Source organism: Hakea prostrata, chromosome 9, assembly GCF_041222555.1.
Source record: "Hakea prostrata isolate BN-2017 chromosome 9, UWA_Hpros_2, whole genome shotgun sequence".
In the NCBI taxonomy this organism is placed as follows: domain Eukaryota; kingdom Viridiplantae; phylum Streptophyta; class Magnoliopsida; order Proteales; family Proteaceae; genus Hakea; species Hakea prostrata.
Genome location: NC_142608.1, coordinates 6,511,515 through 6,529,216, shown reverse-complemented (window position 1 = coordinate 6,529,216; position 17,702 = coordinate 6,511,515). Strand labels below are relative to the sequence as shown.

General features: G+C 38.6%; 1 protein-coding gene across 1 annotated transcript; it reads left to right on the top strand.

Annotated features, from left to right (window-relative positions):
• The first annotated feature begins 2,208 nt into the window (after nucleotides 1–2,208).
• Nucleotides 2,209–17,270, top strand: LOC149004329 (uncharacterized). The gene is made up of 9 exons (XM_089168608.1): nucleotides 2,209–2,952; nucleotides 3,863–3,910; nucleotides 4,065–4,124; nucleotides 5,027–5,113; nucleotides 5,249–5,353; nucleotides 5,459–5,572; nucleotides 5,732–5,832; nucleotides 15,625–15,736; nucleotides 16,748–17,270. The coding sequence occupies exons 1-9, from the start codon at nucleotides 2,209–2,211 to the stop codon at nucleotides 16,874–16,876; spliced, it is 1,500 nt and encodes a 499-aa protein (XP_089024734.1). The 3' UTR covers nucleotides 16,877–17,270.
• Nucleotides 17,271–17,702: the final 432 nt, after the last annotated feature.

Here is a 17,702-nt window from a genome sequence, read left to right as displayed (position 1 = left end):
ATGGGCTTCACATTCACAAGCATAGTTCTTTTCAATTGTATGGTTTCTCTGTTGCAGATTGGGCCGGTAATTGTCCAAATAGTAGACGGCTTTTGTACATTTTTGGGTACCAATTGTATTTTTTTTTAGTGCAAAGAAGCAACCAACTGTCGCTCGATCTGGCACAGAGGCCAAATATCGTGCTACGACATCTACCACAATGGAACTAACTTGGTTGAGTTTCTTACTAAGAGATATCAATATATCACAACCAGCCTCTGCTATCCTCTATTGTGACAATCTTATTGCACTTCACATGACCGTTAATTCGGTTTTTCCTAGTCACCCGAAACATATTGAGATAGACTATCACTTTGTTCGGGAGAAGGAGGCACTCGGTCCCTTGGTCACTCGTTTTGTGTCTTCTAATCATTAGTTGGCTGACATTTTCACCAAACCACTACCCCATCAGTGCAAACTAGGTCTCCCACCTTGGCCTAGTTTGAGGGGAGATATAGAGGTCTCCCACCTTGGCCTAGTTTGAGGGGAGATATAGAGACACAAGTATGGTCACACATGTATAGTTATATAGTTTTCTATAAATACCATCCTTGTAAGTACTCACATTCATATACAATAATAATATATTATGTCTTCTGTTTTCTATATCCATAAGCTGCCTCTCACATGGTTTATCCACAAAAAAAGAAGCACCCATTGATGTGAGCTTTAGAGGGTCCGGCTCAAAAATCCTTAATTTCATTTTATTTATATTAAAGAAGATAAAAAGTAACTAAATATGGAGTACAAAGGTTAGGCGTAGAAGCATCAACAAAGGTGACATCTTCACCATTCATAGGGAGTGATTGCATAAATTTTTTGGGCTAATGCTCATGCTTGCAGCTTAAGAAATTGAATAGTTCAATCATTATTTGGTTGATGTATTCCTGGAGTCTTGTTTTGTAATTTCAAAATATCCTTTTGAATTCACTTTCATTGGCTTAAGCCTGATATTATTCCTGCAACTCGATCAACAAAAAGTTTTGTTTTTTTTATTATGATAAAAAATCCAATGGCTTAATTGATAAAAAATATAATGCCATTTTCAGTTCGTACAAAAAATGGTAAAGAATAATCCCTTACAAAAATTTCTGATAAGAAAAAGTCAATTGAAAAGAGTTAAGCATTAGCTTTAAAATTACATAACAGAGTAGTTAAAGATTGATGTGATTTCTACAACTGCATTGCATGCCCTTGGAGAAAATAGAAATACACAAGATCGGAACTCATTTTTAAGCTCAAGAATTTCATAAGAAACTTGAGAGGAGAAGAATTATTAATTTACTTAATCAACTCCATGCAATGAGATTCACTTGAATATCTTGGATCTCACATCTAAGGGCTTAAAGAAGCCCCTCCCAAATGGCCATGGAGAGTTGTTATATGTTTGCTATTTGAGTCCCGAACAATGCAGTCCAATGTTTTTTTTTTTTTTTTGATATGAGGTTCATCTAGGTCAGCTTGCGCGCATCATGATTACATCCTCAAGGGAGTTTTTATATAATTAATGCCACCGAATGGGTACGAACCCAAGATCTCCCCTAGGGAGGTTGAGCCTTTAACCGCTTTACTAACCCATCATTGGCCCAATGTTCATTATTTTTCATCTCTTGGATTCAAGCTAGGGGTGTTAACTATTCGTGCTAGGTTAATTTCGGGCTGAAAAACACTCAGCCTAGACACAACCCACTAGCAACGATTTGAGTTAGTTTTGGCTATAATAGGTCGATTTGGTCCGATTTTAACTCTTCGAGTTAGGTTTTGACACCTCTAAGAACTCCATCATAATTTAGTTTAAATATCTGTTCAGATTGAGGTGGGGAAAATCAATCTTTCATTACCAACTCCATCCATGATGTCATTCCAACGATGTATACAATGAGATCAAGAATTCAAATTTTCAGGCCAAGATAAGAACTCGGACCGGTTCAACTTGTGGTCTCAATGCCGACCCAGCCTACCTACGCCTCAAAATTGAAATTTCACCGCCCAAATTCTATTCAGATTCAAGGTGGGCCCGAATAGTTTGGGTCAAACTTGCACTTCCAAATGCATAGAAAATTTAGAAAATGACTCTTGTACGGATGTCCTGACTTTGAAAGTGTCATCTGGCTTGGGAGACCAGAAAAGGATCCAACGGTCATAAACATCTACCGAGCGAAGCACGGAATGATTCTCCGCCAGCTAGACTGCCGTACCACCGAAGTCTTACCTGTACAGGCGACAAAGATATCACACCAAGGCGTTGGTGCGAGTCGTGTGGCAACTGGCAAAACGCTGGTGACTAACGAGCCTGGTAAGCGAAAGGAAGAATCAGATCATGAACGTTACCGTGACGACGAAGATAAGAAGCTTTTTTCTCATCGGCGATTTATGAGTTGTCCGATTCGCCTTGTCAATCGCCCTAGTTTCATCACTTTCCCTCGACGTCTCCACATCGGAATTCGACGACATTCGGTATTTTTCATAAGCACGCGTACAGGAGAAACCACACAAGCTTTGAATCTCAGAGCTCGCGAGTCTTTCCATTACCCTAATCCAGCTGCGGCGGCAGCAGCTGGGAATTCTCAATTCAACATTGCAATGGAAACTGATGCGTCTCCTCGTCAGGATGATTTTGTTCATGTGCAGAATATCAGTCCTCCTGAGATCGATGAAAGAGAGGATCTGAATTCTGTCTCCGAAATCTCAAAGAACCCTCAATCTTTTTCTTTTTCTGAAACTTCATCCAGAAATGAGGATGCTCTTGAATCCACCGAATCTCAAACGTATGAATCTACAGTAATGGAGACACAAGAGAGGAAAGATCTTCCAGATGAACTCGCTAATAATGTTGTGAGGCTGGAATGCGATTCTTCGGCTGAGGGCGGTACCTGCGATGTTTACTTAGTCGGAACTGCTCATGTTTCTCAGGTAGATTGGACCTTTTTCGATTCCTGACCATCATCCGTTGCTATGTCCCAGAAACAAGAACTCTCAAGTTTATTGAAGCCCATGCCTAAATGTTATACAGTGTTCCCATTAGAAGGTTCAAATTGACCGTCTAACTTTCACATAATCTCTTAACTCTGTTGTGTTCTATTTTTCGCCTACTATGAGCATTTCAAATTCCCCATATTTTTCGTTTCTGAGATAATCAGGACTTTTTTTGGTGCTGCTTATGATAGCGCTTGAACCTTCTCGAGCCGGATAAAACTGAAACCAACTTTCCGGCTGTGGGACAATTTGCATCTGATTGTTTTGGGTGTTGATTCTCTATGTGGCTTAAAAAAAATCCCCAACTCAGTAACAATTTGTTTATATTGTTCTGCGTTTTTTTTTTTTTTTGGGATGAATATATTGTTCTGGTCGTTAATGTTCTATATGCTGCAATGAAGGGTTTATTTATTTATTTAATGTTTTTACTGTGTAAAGACTAGCTACATAATGCTGCTTGTTGCATTTTGAACATCAACTAGGTTTATTGTTATTGAAAACTATGAATGCCAGACCATTGATCTTGAAAACTTTGTATAATTCCCCACGATCTGTAACCAGAGGATCAATGAATTAACTCACCATGTTATTTACTAATGCTAGAAGTGGAACAGTGAATCTTTAGTAGAAAACCATGTTTATAGAATCCCGTAAAAGGAAATTGTACTCTATATCGTTTTTTTCTTGTATTTGCTGTAAATCATTATAATGACTGGGGCTTCTCTGTGACCTAGGTGGTGATCATAGATCTCTTTGATGATTTACTTGTTAAATGAATGACGTAGGATGAGGAATAAACATGTGAGAATGACAGCTAATGATTCTTATTTTGTTCATGTCATTGCAGGATTCTTGTGAAAAAGTTCAGGCTGTCGTCAGTTACTTGAAACCGCAGGTGCTTCCCTTTTGAAACTTATGAACACTTGATTGATGGATGGATAATTTAGCAGGTTAGATGCCTGCTTTAAAATGTTGTATCCATTGATTTTCATCTTTCTAAATTGTCAATGCAGCTAATATTTGTTTTTTCTGATTGCCTTTTTTTCCAGGTTGTTTTCCTGGAGTTGTGTTCCAGTCGAATATCTGTACTGGCCCCTCAGAATCTACAGGTTTGCTAAAGCCAAATGCACCTTGGAAAAAAGTAAAAAAGGGATGGGGGAAAAATAGATGGAGAATGGGGAGAGGTTGACATGGGGTATTGTTGTTACTCTAAATTAAGGTGTCTAGGGAATGGTAATGAACATGCATTTAATGAGGAATGGTGACCATGCATAGCTTGGAATTTCACTCAATTACATGGTGAGAACATGAGATTGGGGCTGTGCATTTCTGCCAGGTTCATTCAATCTATGAACTTTAGTAGTTTACCTGTATATCGAAGGACAGTTAGTATCAATCGAACAATTGAAACTTAGACTCATAGGAGGTTACGTGTACAGATTGGGAGATAAAATTTGGATATTTCCTCAAAATGTAGCACAAACTGTTCGTAATGGTTTGGAATTTTCAATTACATACGGGGATGACAATGATCAACCTGTGGTGATAATTATATCTATAAGAATAATCATTCTAATATCACTACTATCCATGACATTTTTGAGAATGCTTATCCAAAAGCTCAAACTGTAAAAGACTACAAAAAATCTATATTGTCAAAAGACAATCAGTTTAACCTTTTTTTTTGGGTTGGTTTTACAATGTCATCATTATTACAGTTCGGATGGAGTAATTTGTTTATCTTTGAGACCATTCTACTACTACTGAGCGCTCTATCCAATTGATTGTTAGCATGTGTAGACACGTCTTTACCCTATTTGCCAGTTTATATTCTTCAACTATTAGACTTTGATGGTTATTTTAGCCTGGCCGAAGGCGTCATTGAGTCATAATATATCCGGGTGTCTTTCCTTGGTTCATGTTCCAAAATCAAAAACTATAATGTCCAGATGTTTTCTTCTATTTTATATGAGGATTTGTGTGAAATCTACTTACTCATTTACTTAAACAGGTACCAACCATGAAAGAAATGGTAGAAATGTGGCAGAAAAAGAATATGAACATATTTGGGATTCTTTACAGCTGGTTTCTCGCTAAGGCATGTCCTTGATTGGTTATTTGAACTTGAGATCATATGTTTCTTTTCCCCTCTGTTCATTTCATCTAAAACATTCTCCCTATTAGTCTTTGTGATTACTATGCATCTCATTTCATTTTGTCATCTTCATGTCAGGTTGCTAGCAAGCTAGAGGTTTTCCCTGGGGCAGAATTCCGTGTGGCATTTGAACAAGCAATGCAATATGGTGGCAAGGTGATACTGGGTGATCGTCCAGTCCATGTAAGCTATGCTTCTTTAGTTGCAGTAATAAAGAGAAGCTAATTTAACAGTTTTTTTTAGATAGTCTGATTGTTTTTCACATAACTCCTCTGTTGGTTCATATAGGTTACACTTCGGAGGACATGGGGAAAAATGTCACTTTGGCATAAGGCAAAATTTCTGAACAGTATACTTTTCCAAGCAATCTTTCTGCCAAGCCCTGAGGATCTAAACAAAATGGTAACCTTTCTTGTCCGTATATTTAACAAATAATATAGGCACGATTCTAAACCTTTTGGGGCCTTTACTGTGTTTCTGTTGGAGAAAGAAAATCTTCTAAGTAGGAATAATGTGAGTGAATATTTTGGCTGACCATCAGTTGACTGTAATTTTCTCCAGCTGAAGGAAATGGATGACGTTGACATGTTAACACTTGTAATTCAGGAGATGAGCAAGCGATTCCCTACCATGATGGAGACACTTGTTCATGAACGAGATCTGTAAGTATTCTTTGTTCCTTTACACATTCTGTAATTCATGACGATCAATACCTGCATTTCATGCCAATTAGCTTCATTTCTTGTTAATTCTTCTTCTTCCTCTTCTTTTTTTTCTTTTTCTTTTTCTGTTGTTGTAGTGTCCTCCCTCAATCTGATGCCTTAGATGAATTTGTCAGATTAGTTAGGTTATTTAAATCATGTTTGGTTCTTATGTTTTGATTTAGACTAGTTTCTGTATTTAGCATGGATACATAGTTCAAAAACTTGACCAAGTTTCGTGAGATATTGGAAATTGTGAATATTTTGGTCGAGCCAAAATGAAGTGACATCTCGAATTGAAAAAAATGAACTCTTTGTAACATCTCCTTCAGAAACTTGGTATAAAGACCATATTTGTTACTCTTGTTTGAAATTTTGTCTGATACTTTTATTTAAGTCTCATACCGCTAGTGGAAGGAAGTCTTTAGTGATTCATTCTTGGTCAATTCTTTGCTGCATAAATTTCAAAATCACTGGGATATTGATACCTTTATTAGCTTTTTTTGGTGCCTAGTGGATTCAATATCGGCACTAAGGGCAGCAAATCGAGTGGGTTTGCATGCCCCTTTTTTGGCTAAGAGAGCAGTCCATCTCCCGGACCATCTGTTGTAACCTGGGTTGGACCTCCTAAAACTGGCCCAAAAACCAGACCCTAAAAGTCACTTAAAGCTGGCCGAATACCGCAGGGGTATTTTGGTCATTTCCCCTGCCCTTTTAGGACTGAATATGGGTCTAAATTTACTCTCAATCCCAGGGTCAGGGATCTAATTTTATATTTTTATATTTTTGTTATTCAATTTGAGTTGTTTAAGTTTCAGTTTAAGTTGGAGTTAGTTGGTTGTGATAAGATTTGTTAATTCGTTGTAATACGGTTCCTTTTCTATTAGGGATCTTTTCTTTTAGAGTTTCTTTTATTTGGAAGTTGTTAAGTGTCCTAACAAGATTCCAATCTAAGGGTTGAGGTCTTGTAGTAATTTGATTATGTTTTGAGTATATTGGTCAAGAATTGGGAACCTTATCTATTAGGGATTCCCAACCTTAGTCAGAGCCTTTTATTTTGGGGCTATAAATAGCCTCTTCTTGCATTGTAATTTTCAGAGTTGGTTTGCTGAATAAAAATTGAGTTTGAAGAATTGGCTTTGAGAGAAAGTCGTGGGATCCCTTGGGGTGACCTGCGGCTGGGTAATGGTGATCTATTTTCACCTTTTTCTTCTTCTATAAGCAGTCAATTAGCAGTTCCAGCAATTCCTTTTAGTATTCTAGTGCAAAGCTCCCTTTCCCCACCCCCCTAAGCCATTGCACCATACCCCCAGCCCCTCCCCTGCTCAAAGCAACCTCTTCCACCCCTTCCCTCTCCAGTGCAACATTCCCCAGCTCCTGTCCCTGGTGCCACATCAATCTAGCAGCACCCCCACAAGCCCTACACCCCTTCCCTTTGCTGTTTCAGACCGTTAGGAGCCTCCCACCCCAATTCGGATCTGTTTCTTGATACAGAACAAGAAAATTTTTGAGACTTTCCTGCACCTAGTAGAAGACTTGTAGATACTGAAAGCCCTAATTTCTGTTAGCAGTCAGATCCAATTAGTGTTGGTTCCTATCTAGAAGATCCTGGTATAGTTAACCCAAACCCTGGGTTACATTGCCATCAGACATCAGAGTACAATGCATTAAATACATGACCATATGGGCAGGGGGGAGCATATATCTTCTTTTCATCCATTTCAAATTTTGAGTACAATTCCCACTCATTCTCTGGACAGACTAGATTGTTTGTTGTAGACATGCTCCCAGCAGCATCACGTTGCACATATCGGTGATGCAGTATTCATGTCCTACTCTATGCAGGTGATGCAATGTACGTGTGAAATGTGGAGGACTATATTTGTTTCCCTGTAGACTATGACATGGCATTTGTACGTCCATGCAGTCAAAGAATCTTGCAATTTGGCTCCATTGGATGTTCAGTGGGATTGTTCTTGGACGACTTAGTAGTTTTTAACTTATTATTAGTATTTAATAGACACCAGTGTTAAGATTTTAGGAGAGATTGGTGTCATCCAAATTGTACTTCAGTATTGAAATGATTTACTTGTTTAAATTGCTTATTATGTACTCTAGCACAGAAATATTGTGTAATCATAGATTAGGATTCGACCATTTACTGCCAATAAAGAGTTTAAACCCAAAGATAACATCGGGTAACCCTTTTTCCTTCTTTTTTTTTTTCTTTTTTTTTTGGGGGGGGGGGGGGGGGTTATATGATCGTGTAAATGTCTTTATTTAGTCTGAAGTAGGTTTCTGTTGAACTTTAGATCTTAATTTGGCCTAACCCTTCAAAATCTTGCACCAAAAATACCAAACTTTGGTCAGGGCTAAAAAAATACCGAAATGAGATTTTAGACTATGTGAAGCCCTGGATTTACATAAGTCATAAACTTTGAGAAAGTCGTTTGAGGTGGTACGGCCATGTTCAACGGAGACATATAAATGCCCCTGTACGGAGAAAGGATATAATCCATATTGAAGGAACTAGAAGAGCTAGGGGCAGACCTAAGATAACCTTAAGAGAAATGGTGAGAAATGATATGCATTGCTTAGGCCTTGTATCTAGCATGACCTCAAACAGAATTGATTGGAAGGCAATAATCCATGTAGCCGACCCCATTTAGTTGGGACAAGGCTTGTTGTTGTTGTTGTTGTTGTTGTTGTGAAGCCCTGGATTCCAGGGCTAGTAGTATGATCTCTTATAAGAATGCAGTTGACACTTTAGGGTAGAATACCTTGCTGTTTGTGGTCAAAACTCAAAGGACAACAGGGGTTTTAGGTTGATAACCCTACTGTCAACGTCTGAAACTAAGGTACAGCAGTCAATCCTTCAAATAGATTCTCAATAGGTCACTCAGGGTTGGGAACCTTGCTGTCCAAACCATAATATTTATTAACAGCAATAAAACTTTACTTAAAGCACTCTGAAAATGCTCCGAGAGTCCTGTAGCTAGGGTTAGGTTAATTCGAAGCCTTGGATGTTTGAAGGGGATGATCTGCAATTGCAGATTTTTTCAAGTAAAATTAGGTCTCCTAATGTATTTAGGACTCTTGGTTAGGGTTAGGGTTTGGATAGAAGGCAGGGTAGGGGGTCGGGATGCTAGTTCTAAAAGGGTTTAGGCTTTGGATTAATGGTTGAGGAGATATTGGATTTCTATCGAATTAGGGTTTTAGGGTTTCAATGGAGGAGATGAAGTGCAGGAAAATTCTGCAACTTCAAAGGAGGGGCTGTAGTTGAGTTTAAAAGTAGTTTGGGGGGGGGGGGGGTGGAGAAGAAGGGTGTGATCCTAGGGAAGGGTTAATAGAGGGGAGGGGTAGGGGGTATAAGACTTACGAGATGGGGTAGGGTGCTGCTGCCACAAGAGGGAGTAGAGGAGGAGGGAGCTTGCGATGAGGTAAGGAGGGAATTGGGTTGGGAATGGGGCTGGGGTCATACATACTTGTTTAGGAAGGAAATTTTTACTGAAGGCTGAGTTGAACAGGACTCTGGGGCTGCCGCAGGTTTCAGAAGGTGAAGAAGAAAGTTCTAATTGTAGAAAACTTTCTCAATTCCCTCAAACCCAGGTCATGTGGTAGCTTCCCATGACTCCAAGTCTCTGAAGTTATGTTAATCTTCAACTGAATTGCTTACAGTTAGGTGGGGCTTTATATAGCCTTATATTTGAGGGAGACAGGCTTAGACTCAATCTAGGAAACTTAATTGGACTCAAACTTGGGAATCCACTTTGGATTGGGAGTCCCTTTACAACTCAGCAGCTTAATAACAAAACTAAAACGGAGGCTTCTAGAGATCTCCTGAAAAAAATACTTGCAAAAACAAATAGCCAATTTCTAGAAGGAATTTTATTTGAAAATTGGATTTCAATTGGGACTCCTACTCAGACAAGGACTCTTAACCAATAATCCAATTGAAAAACAAAAAATAGATATAGGATCCTAAAAGTATCTTAGATATAGGTCAATTCCTTACCCGTCTATAGTCCCCATGCACTTTTTTCAAGACTTGAATTTTGGAGTGATTCCTTTTGCCATGTGATTTATTCTATTTGATCTCCTTTGAGATGTGAAAAGGAAGCTTGGAGTAATCTTGCCTTCAGATTTATTTTTCCTGTTAATATAAGATAACAGCACCAAAGAGGAACTGTTCATTCTATGGATAGAACTATAACGTAGCATGGATTTAATCATCAAACAACAGAAATTAAACACTGAATAAAACTGATGAACTAACCAGTGGATGCACCACTAGCTAGGAACTGCAGCTCTTTTGAGGGTATCATCTTTTAGTAGAACATCCACCTAAAAATCCACTGAAAAGAAAGAATAATCGGATGAGGTAAGAACCATTTTAACAAACAGATCTTGCAAATGGGGAGAGATCAAATTCCATTAGTTTCCTTTGTACTGGAGTAACCAAGAATGGAAGAACTAATCGAACCTCAACAGTTGGATTGCCACGGCTATCAAAGATTTGTCTGGCTTTGACGAGCTGGATGGTTGCCATATTTGAATCTCAGAGATCTGCTTAGGAACTTGAGAAAGGAACAGCGATAAGAAATGAATTCAGAAGAGTGGCATACCTCAACCGAAGCCTATGCACCGTCAAGATCAAACTGGTGTTAGACAAGGGAGAAAAACTCCTTTGCTGCCAACTTTACTCAAACCAAAACTTCCATTGGTGACTCATGAGTTGCAGTGAAGAGAAAAGAGCATCGAGCCACGCCAACAACCAAGCAGTGTGCATGTGTTTCACCATTGCGTTGACACCAGTGATCTACAGTTATGTGAAGATGAAATAAATGGCGAGGATAAAGAGGGTTTTATAAAGGAGTATGAATTTACTGTTTTAGCCTCACTTATCCTCCTTGAAAGCATGTGTGTTTTAAAAGTCACTGCAAAAACAACTGAAAATGGTTTTAACAGAAAAACCAAAAACATGTCTCAACCTCTTTTTGGTTTTTGTATCGACCTTTTTAAAATAGAAATAGGTGGTAAAAATTGCACCAAACACTGCTAGTTTTATTTATTTGGGTAAAAATAAAAAAGAAAAACTATACCAAACACTCTATAACTTGCATAAAAACACCTAATTATCCAGAAGGAATCTTATTTTAAAATAGATTCCTATGAGCATTCCAACTCTAACTAGGACTCAATTAACGGACTCAAACAAGGAACTAAAATCAGATTTGGACTTATAAAAATAAAACAAAATTACTGAAATAAAAATAATTAACTAAATATGTGGGGAAGATGACCAAATTGCCCCTAGGGAGTTTCAGCCAGCCCCTAGTTGCACCACTTGGGCTGGGCCTTGGGGCCCGAATTGCGGTTTCGGCCAGGGGGAATTTTGTGCTTATGTTATGGGGCCTGGTTGGTGGTCCAGATCTTGAGAGATTTTATGTGGGCTGGGCCTCACAATGTATGGATATAAGATATGATATATGCCTGAGCTGATGATCCAATCTGGAACCTTGGCACTTCAATATAGTTTCTTCCCAGTAGTAGTAGAGTGCAAGATGTAGCCTCAGTAGAATGAGGGCTAGTTCTTTCAAGATCTTTAAGAGTACCGACTCATATGGGGTGGGAAGGTTTTGTTTTAGGGGGCAAAGGTTAAGTTTTGGGATTTGTGGTTAGAAATTGAATGCTCTTAAATGATGTTTAGTGTATCAAGGATACTTAGTCCGTCCCATAGGAGATTGGGATAAATTCTTTCAAATGAGAAATTGGAGTCTATTGGTGTTAGAATGGGTTGAAACTTGGAGAAATGTAGGTAATATGATGTCCCCCCTCAAAGATGGACCTTAGAACCAAGACCAATTGATGCACCAAGGGCTGGCTGAATTCTGTCCGGGGGTATTTTGGTAATTTTACCCCCTCTTTTGGATCCCTAGTAGGGCTAGTCATATGCAGACTATTGTGAGGAATCCATATTTACTTATATTTTTGAGTTTGGTTTTGTTTTGGTCAAGTTATTAAAGAGTCCTTGTTCATGTAGGAGTTCTAGTTGGAATCAATTTTAAAGAAGATTCCTTTTATTTGGTTAATAGGTTCTTGAGTTGTAAAGGAATCCTATCCAAAGTGGATTCCCTAGTTAGAGTCCAAGTTTGTTAATTAGTTAGAGGCCCAATTTATTAATTAGTTAAGAGTCCAAGTGTCACCCCTTCCATGTAAGAAGCTATATAAAGGCTTCATACCTAGCATTAAAATTGAGCCTAGATTAATAAAATTTGAGCGTTGAAGGAATTGAAGTCGTGGGTTCCAAGGGGGATCCCCACAGTTGAGTGTGTTGAGCTTCTTCTTCAACTTCTTCTTCCTGCAGCAGCCTTATGATAGCACCCACAGCAACATTGGTTGAACCTGTCCACTCTCCCATCAAGTAAGTGAAGCCCCACTCTTCTCCCTTCTTCTCTCCCACCGCAGACCTTCCCCTTCCCTTTTCTGTCCTATGGCAGCCACCTCCCGTACCCTATATTAATTAAACCCCAATGAACCCCATCCACTTCCCCTTTTAGACTTTCCCTCTCCCTCTTCCTTTACCTCTAAAATCCCCCAACCATCCATTTTACCTGAATTTGCAGAGTTTCTGCAATTACCTTCTTCCTTTAACAAAAGTGCAGAATTTCAAGAAAAGAAAGAAAAAGAGAGAAAAGAAAAGAAAGAAAGAACAAGAAAGGCAAGAAAGAACGAACAAGGGTTCAAGAATCATTCTAGAATCTTAGGACAGCCACAATTTTATCCTTAAACTAATACCAGACCTAACCACAAGCTTCTCTAACTCCATCCCAAAACCTCTGTCCCCCTTCTAGACAACCCTTCTGAGATATTGGTGAGCCCTAAGTCTTCCCCCATTCCCTCCCCTAACCAATTTTCCTCAGTTCCCTTCCCCTGGGGGATCCCATATACTAGTTTCTCAAATTCAACCATCCCATATTGGATACTGTTATAACCTAATGTCTGCCAAGTCCCAATTCCATTCCACAATCCTTAAACTACTACTGTTGGTTATAATAATTGAAGCAGGCTTCCCAAGGATTAATTATTTGATTGCTGGTTCACACGGAGAGGATGTTGGAGTTTGCCCAATTTTAGGGTTTGATATTAAAATTCCTAAACCCTAGAATCTGGATTACATCATAATAATTTAGGGATATGATTCCCCAAATTTGGTTGGGTTTGGATGGTTAAATTAGAAGATATGCATGTTCTTGTTTTGAGGGTTTTAGGGACTACGGAAATTCAAAAAACCAACTATATTTTGAATTCTGGTGGTCAGAATGGGGTCATACTAGAATCTAGGGTCTCTGAGTTTGGGGATAATGTATTTAAATTGTGGGGGTGGATCAACTAGAAGAGGTGTGCATAAAGTTTTTGTGTTAAGGAGGAAACCGAGAATTCCGTCTGTTTTCTAGACGTGGAGATTTCAAGAACAGGAATCTTATGATATGTTGGGAATATCTTATGATAATCATCCGTGCCTGAAATGAATCTTGATGCCTGAAAGTTGGATAGGATGGCCCCTACGTAAGGATTATATTGCCCCCAGATCTAACAATTAGATTGATGTAGATTTGACCTTGAATTTTGAGCCTCTTGAAGAGTCGGAAAATTCAAGAAACTTGAAGGGAAAAAAGAGAGGGAGGTATGAGAAGGGGAATGGGGTGTAGATTGCCAGATACCTCGATGAGGAGCCTTATAGATGTCTAGATCGATGGAATGGTTTCTTGAAGGCTGCCTATTCAGCCATAGCAAGGATGTTGCTTGACTTCACCAAGAACCTCAATGGATATTCAACTCTTGTCTTTCTCTGACCAAAATTGTCATAAACCAATAGTTGCAGCAGCAACAGACATGTAAAAGCACTCAAGGCTGAGTTGATGTGCTTCTTTTATTGCTGTTTTATGTGTGCCTTTGCTTGGATTTGCTTGGATCTATGTAGCTGACCCTGTTTAGTTGTGATAAGGCTGAGTTGTTGGAATCATCTCCCCCACCCCTCCCCCTTTCTTTTTTTTGGGGGGGGGGGCATTAGAAGTCCTAGTGAAATTAGGACTCAGAAACTGGCTTAACCTTGGTAAATAGGAACTGACTTAGACATTAAAACGTAGGACAAAGACTGTTTTGGCAGAATTTACATAATTAGTCCAATTAAACTTATAAAACTAACTTATTTTCGTACTTGGCCTAGATGCTAAACTTTTAGGCCGATAGGCTAGGCCCATGATGACTCTAACATATGAAACAAAGGCCTAAGACCTATATTTATCAACCCTAGGTTGAATTCAAAGGGAAATAGGCCAATTCAGTGTTGGATTTGCATTAGTGCATGTGTGATGATATTGTATACATAAGGTGAACCTGGGTGTAAGGTGACTACATCCATTAAAATGATAACTGGAATCCACATGAAGGAATTTATAAACCATCTATGCCACCCACTCAAAATATCCATGGAATGCAATTCTGTAATTGTAAATCTTAACTCTATGTTCTTCAGTCAACTTAAAACTGAAGCCTGGCATTAAAAAAACCTGAACTGACTGACTTCAGTTGATACTCCTCCTGTAGGTTTTGCATTAGCTATTGTCATCAATGTACAAAATAACTGCTCTAGCATTGATGCAGCACGACCTTGGATTGGCTTAAAGCCATTTGTTAACTCAGATGAAGAACCAGTTACAAAGAAGGGTTTTAATCTAGTAGATTGTTAGGATTTTATTACATATTTTGTTGGGATAATTATGTTTAGCAGATTTTTGATTAGCTTATTGAGTATAGAATAGAAAAAAGATGAATCAAGGCTAATGCTTGTTTGTGCGTGTGCACTGTTTCCCTCTTTTTCCTCTCTTTTTCCTCGTATAGATGTATACTTTCTTACGGTGCAACTTTGCTTCTCAGGTCTTTCGTCCCATTTTCTTCCTTCTTCTCTATGTTGTTCCCCATAACTGGAATCAGAGCCCACATATGGGTAAATTTCTCTCTGAGTCTCTCTTCCCTATTATATCTTCTTCTTCCCTGTAACCTCTGCCTTTTCTCTTCTATGGAAGAACTACAGCAACAGCAATCCCCACATTTCCTCATCTTCACATTCTGCCCATCACCTCTCAACCCTTGTCTTCGTTGCATGTTACTTTGGTTTTGCCCTTTTTTTTCTTTCCTCTTTCTGCCTTTGATCTTCCTAGCTGTTTAAGTTAAATATTATTTGGTGAACTATTTATCTTATGTGGTGAACGTAGCACTATCTTTCAGTGTTGTACCATTATGTAGTTCTTCTGTATTTTGGGCGTTTTTCTTCACCCCCACTAGATTTCCTATTGTAAGGAAGGCAAAGATTCATTGTATAACTCTCTCCCTGAGGAACGAGGAAGGAAAAAGTTTGACCTATATTGATATCACTGCACTCACTGCAGGTGTCCATTGCACATCTTTTTTTTGGCATGTCTGTGTGTGTGTGCTGTGTGCATATGTGTCTGCATTTCAAACAGAAGCAGACCGAACATTAGAAATATATCTGTTTGCACACCTGAAGGTTAAAAAAAAAAAAAAGAAAGAAAGAAAGATTTTAGGAGGCAATTCAGGTTTATTGGCTGCAGTTATAGTCCTTCAATTAATTGTGTTTTCTTTTCACAAGGATATGAGCTTCCTCTGTTGATTATCTTCTTGCTTCCTCTCTTACCTGGACCTGGATTTTTAATGTTTTCTCTTGTTCAGGTACATGTCAGCCACATTACTGAGAGTCGCTAGTGAACATACTTCTGTTGTTGCAGTTGTTGGCAGGGGGCACCTGCAGGGAATCAAGAAGCACTGGAAGCAGCCTGTTGATGTCAGTATTTCCTTTCTCTGAAATCCATGATACAGTGAAGTAGCCTACTGATAGAATGTTGTGGCAGGCTTGCAGCATGTTATTGACATATATCCATGCATAGTGCACATGAATGGTCATGGAACTCAGCCTTAATGTTTCCATCAAGGGGTCCTACCATGTTAAACTCTAGTTAGTATCTTAACAGCTGCTCTATGACAATTCCTGGACCGTTGCCTTAGTGCCATCCAGTGAGAGTTTAACATCATCCCTAGCTAGTCTTTAGTAGAGCCTCCTTACTTCCAGCTCTGGGATACATTGATGGAAAGGCGTTCTCTATCTTTATGGGCAAAGCTGGTCACTTTGTGTCCGCTGGTAACTAGCAGATTAGCAGAGTAGATTTATTCTTTCAAGGTTGATGAAGTTTCTCATTAAGCCATGTTTTAAAACTGCACCAATCGGCAGACTTTTGGCTTAGCAGTCTCTAGTCCTACCTTTGTATCCAGATCACTTATCAAAGCAAGGTGCACCATTTTGCTTCTAGAGCAGATCTCTGCAATCTCTATGAAGAAAGAGGAAGCAAATTTCTGCTGTGATATTTAGGGCTTTTGCATACCGTTTGAAATGCCTTAGTCTCGAATACTTGGCCAACTTGCAAAATAATTTTTGTTATAATACTACATTCCTATCATCACAGGTAGAAAGGAAGTGTAGTTGGTTAAAAGTGCAAACTTTTGTAATCATGGTTGTGTCGCCTACATAAAACGCTTAGATATTAAGTACTTATATTTTCCTTTTCTAGTTCAGGTGATCAGTTGCAAAGTGAATTAGAATTTAATTTCACCTTCTTCTCTAAATTTCCCATGGAGCTCTCATCTGCCATGCCCTTCAAAATTATCTGGCTGGCAGTTGCTAGAGCTAGGATCCAAAGAAGATCTGGTGAAAAAAATTGTATCAAGGAATCTGTTGCAGCCTCTGATTTTTTAAGACTTTCAGTTTTGTGCTTGTGTTTTATATTTTCATGTTTTGCAGGTGAAGGATCTCCTTGAAATTCCTACAAGAAAACCTACTTTCTCTGCCAGGACGATCTTTAAATCCCTGGGTGTCGTAGTTGCTGGGGCAGCCATAATTTCTGGTGTCTATTTAGCAGGCAAGAAGTAGTTGTCACAAGCTGATACATTTTCTAACAAAGATTCTTGAATGTGGAGTATTATACCTTGTGTTACTGCCAGAAAATTATGATGTTATTAAGAGATTCGTACCTAATGGGCTAATGGCAGTAGATGCAGCTTTCTTTTTTCAACATTCATCTGCATCTGTTTAATTTGATTTCTTTATTGACTACCAAGCTGCCTGAACCTAATCAGAAAGCTAAAATGGTCTTATGGAGATAATGCAAGCCTTGCTCTTCTTTGCTCTTCACCTCTTCATTTTTGGGGTTTCTGTGCTTCCTTCTTTGATGTGAAATCTGTATCTCCTATTCAATATCTTGGTACTTAAAATGACACAATTCAACATTAATACTGCATGGTGATCTGCAGCATACCACCAATTTGTCATTTTTCCCCCTTTCAAGTTGCAAGTGATTTTAGGTTTATGGACAATTGAGAATTAAATAACAAGAACAAAGAATGTTGGACCATGCACCAAACCCCTAGATTTTGTAGTTACCTAGTAAATCCCGGTATGTTAACATTGATCGGTATTTTTTACAAGTGCTGATCCATAGAGTTTTTGTGACGGTAAGAACTAAATAACTTAACGAAGCTGCAGAAAACCACTCGTACTACTTATCAATAGAAATCTGGAGTTTTTATTAAGATTAGTAGTGTCTAATAAAGTTTCACTTTTATATTAATTTTGTTAATTTTTTTCAGTTTTTTTTCTCTTCTCCCTTGTGAAATGTCACTATTTGTCCCCCTCAAACTAATTGCTCAGTCTCAATATTTTTCTTTTTTCTCTCACGTATTTTATTCCTATTTATTAT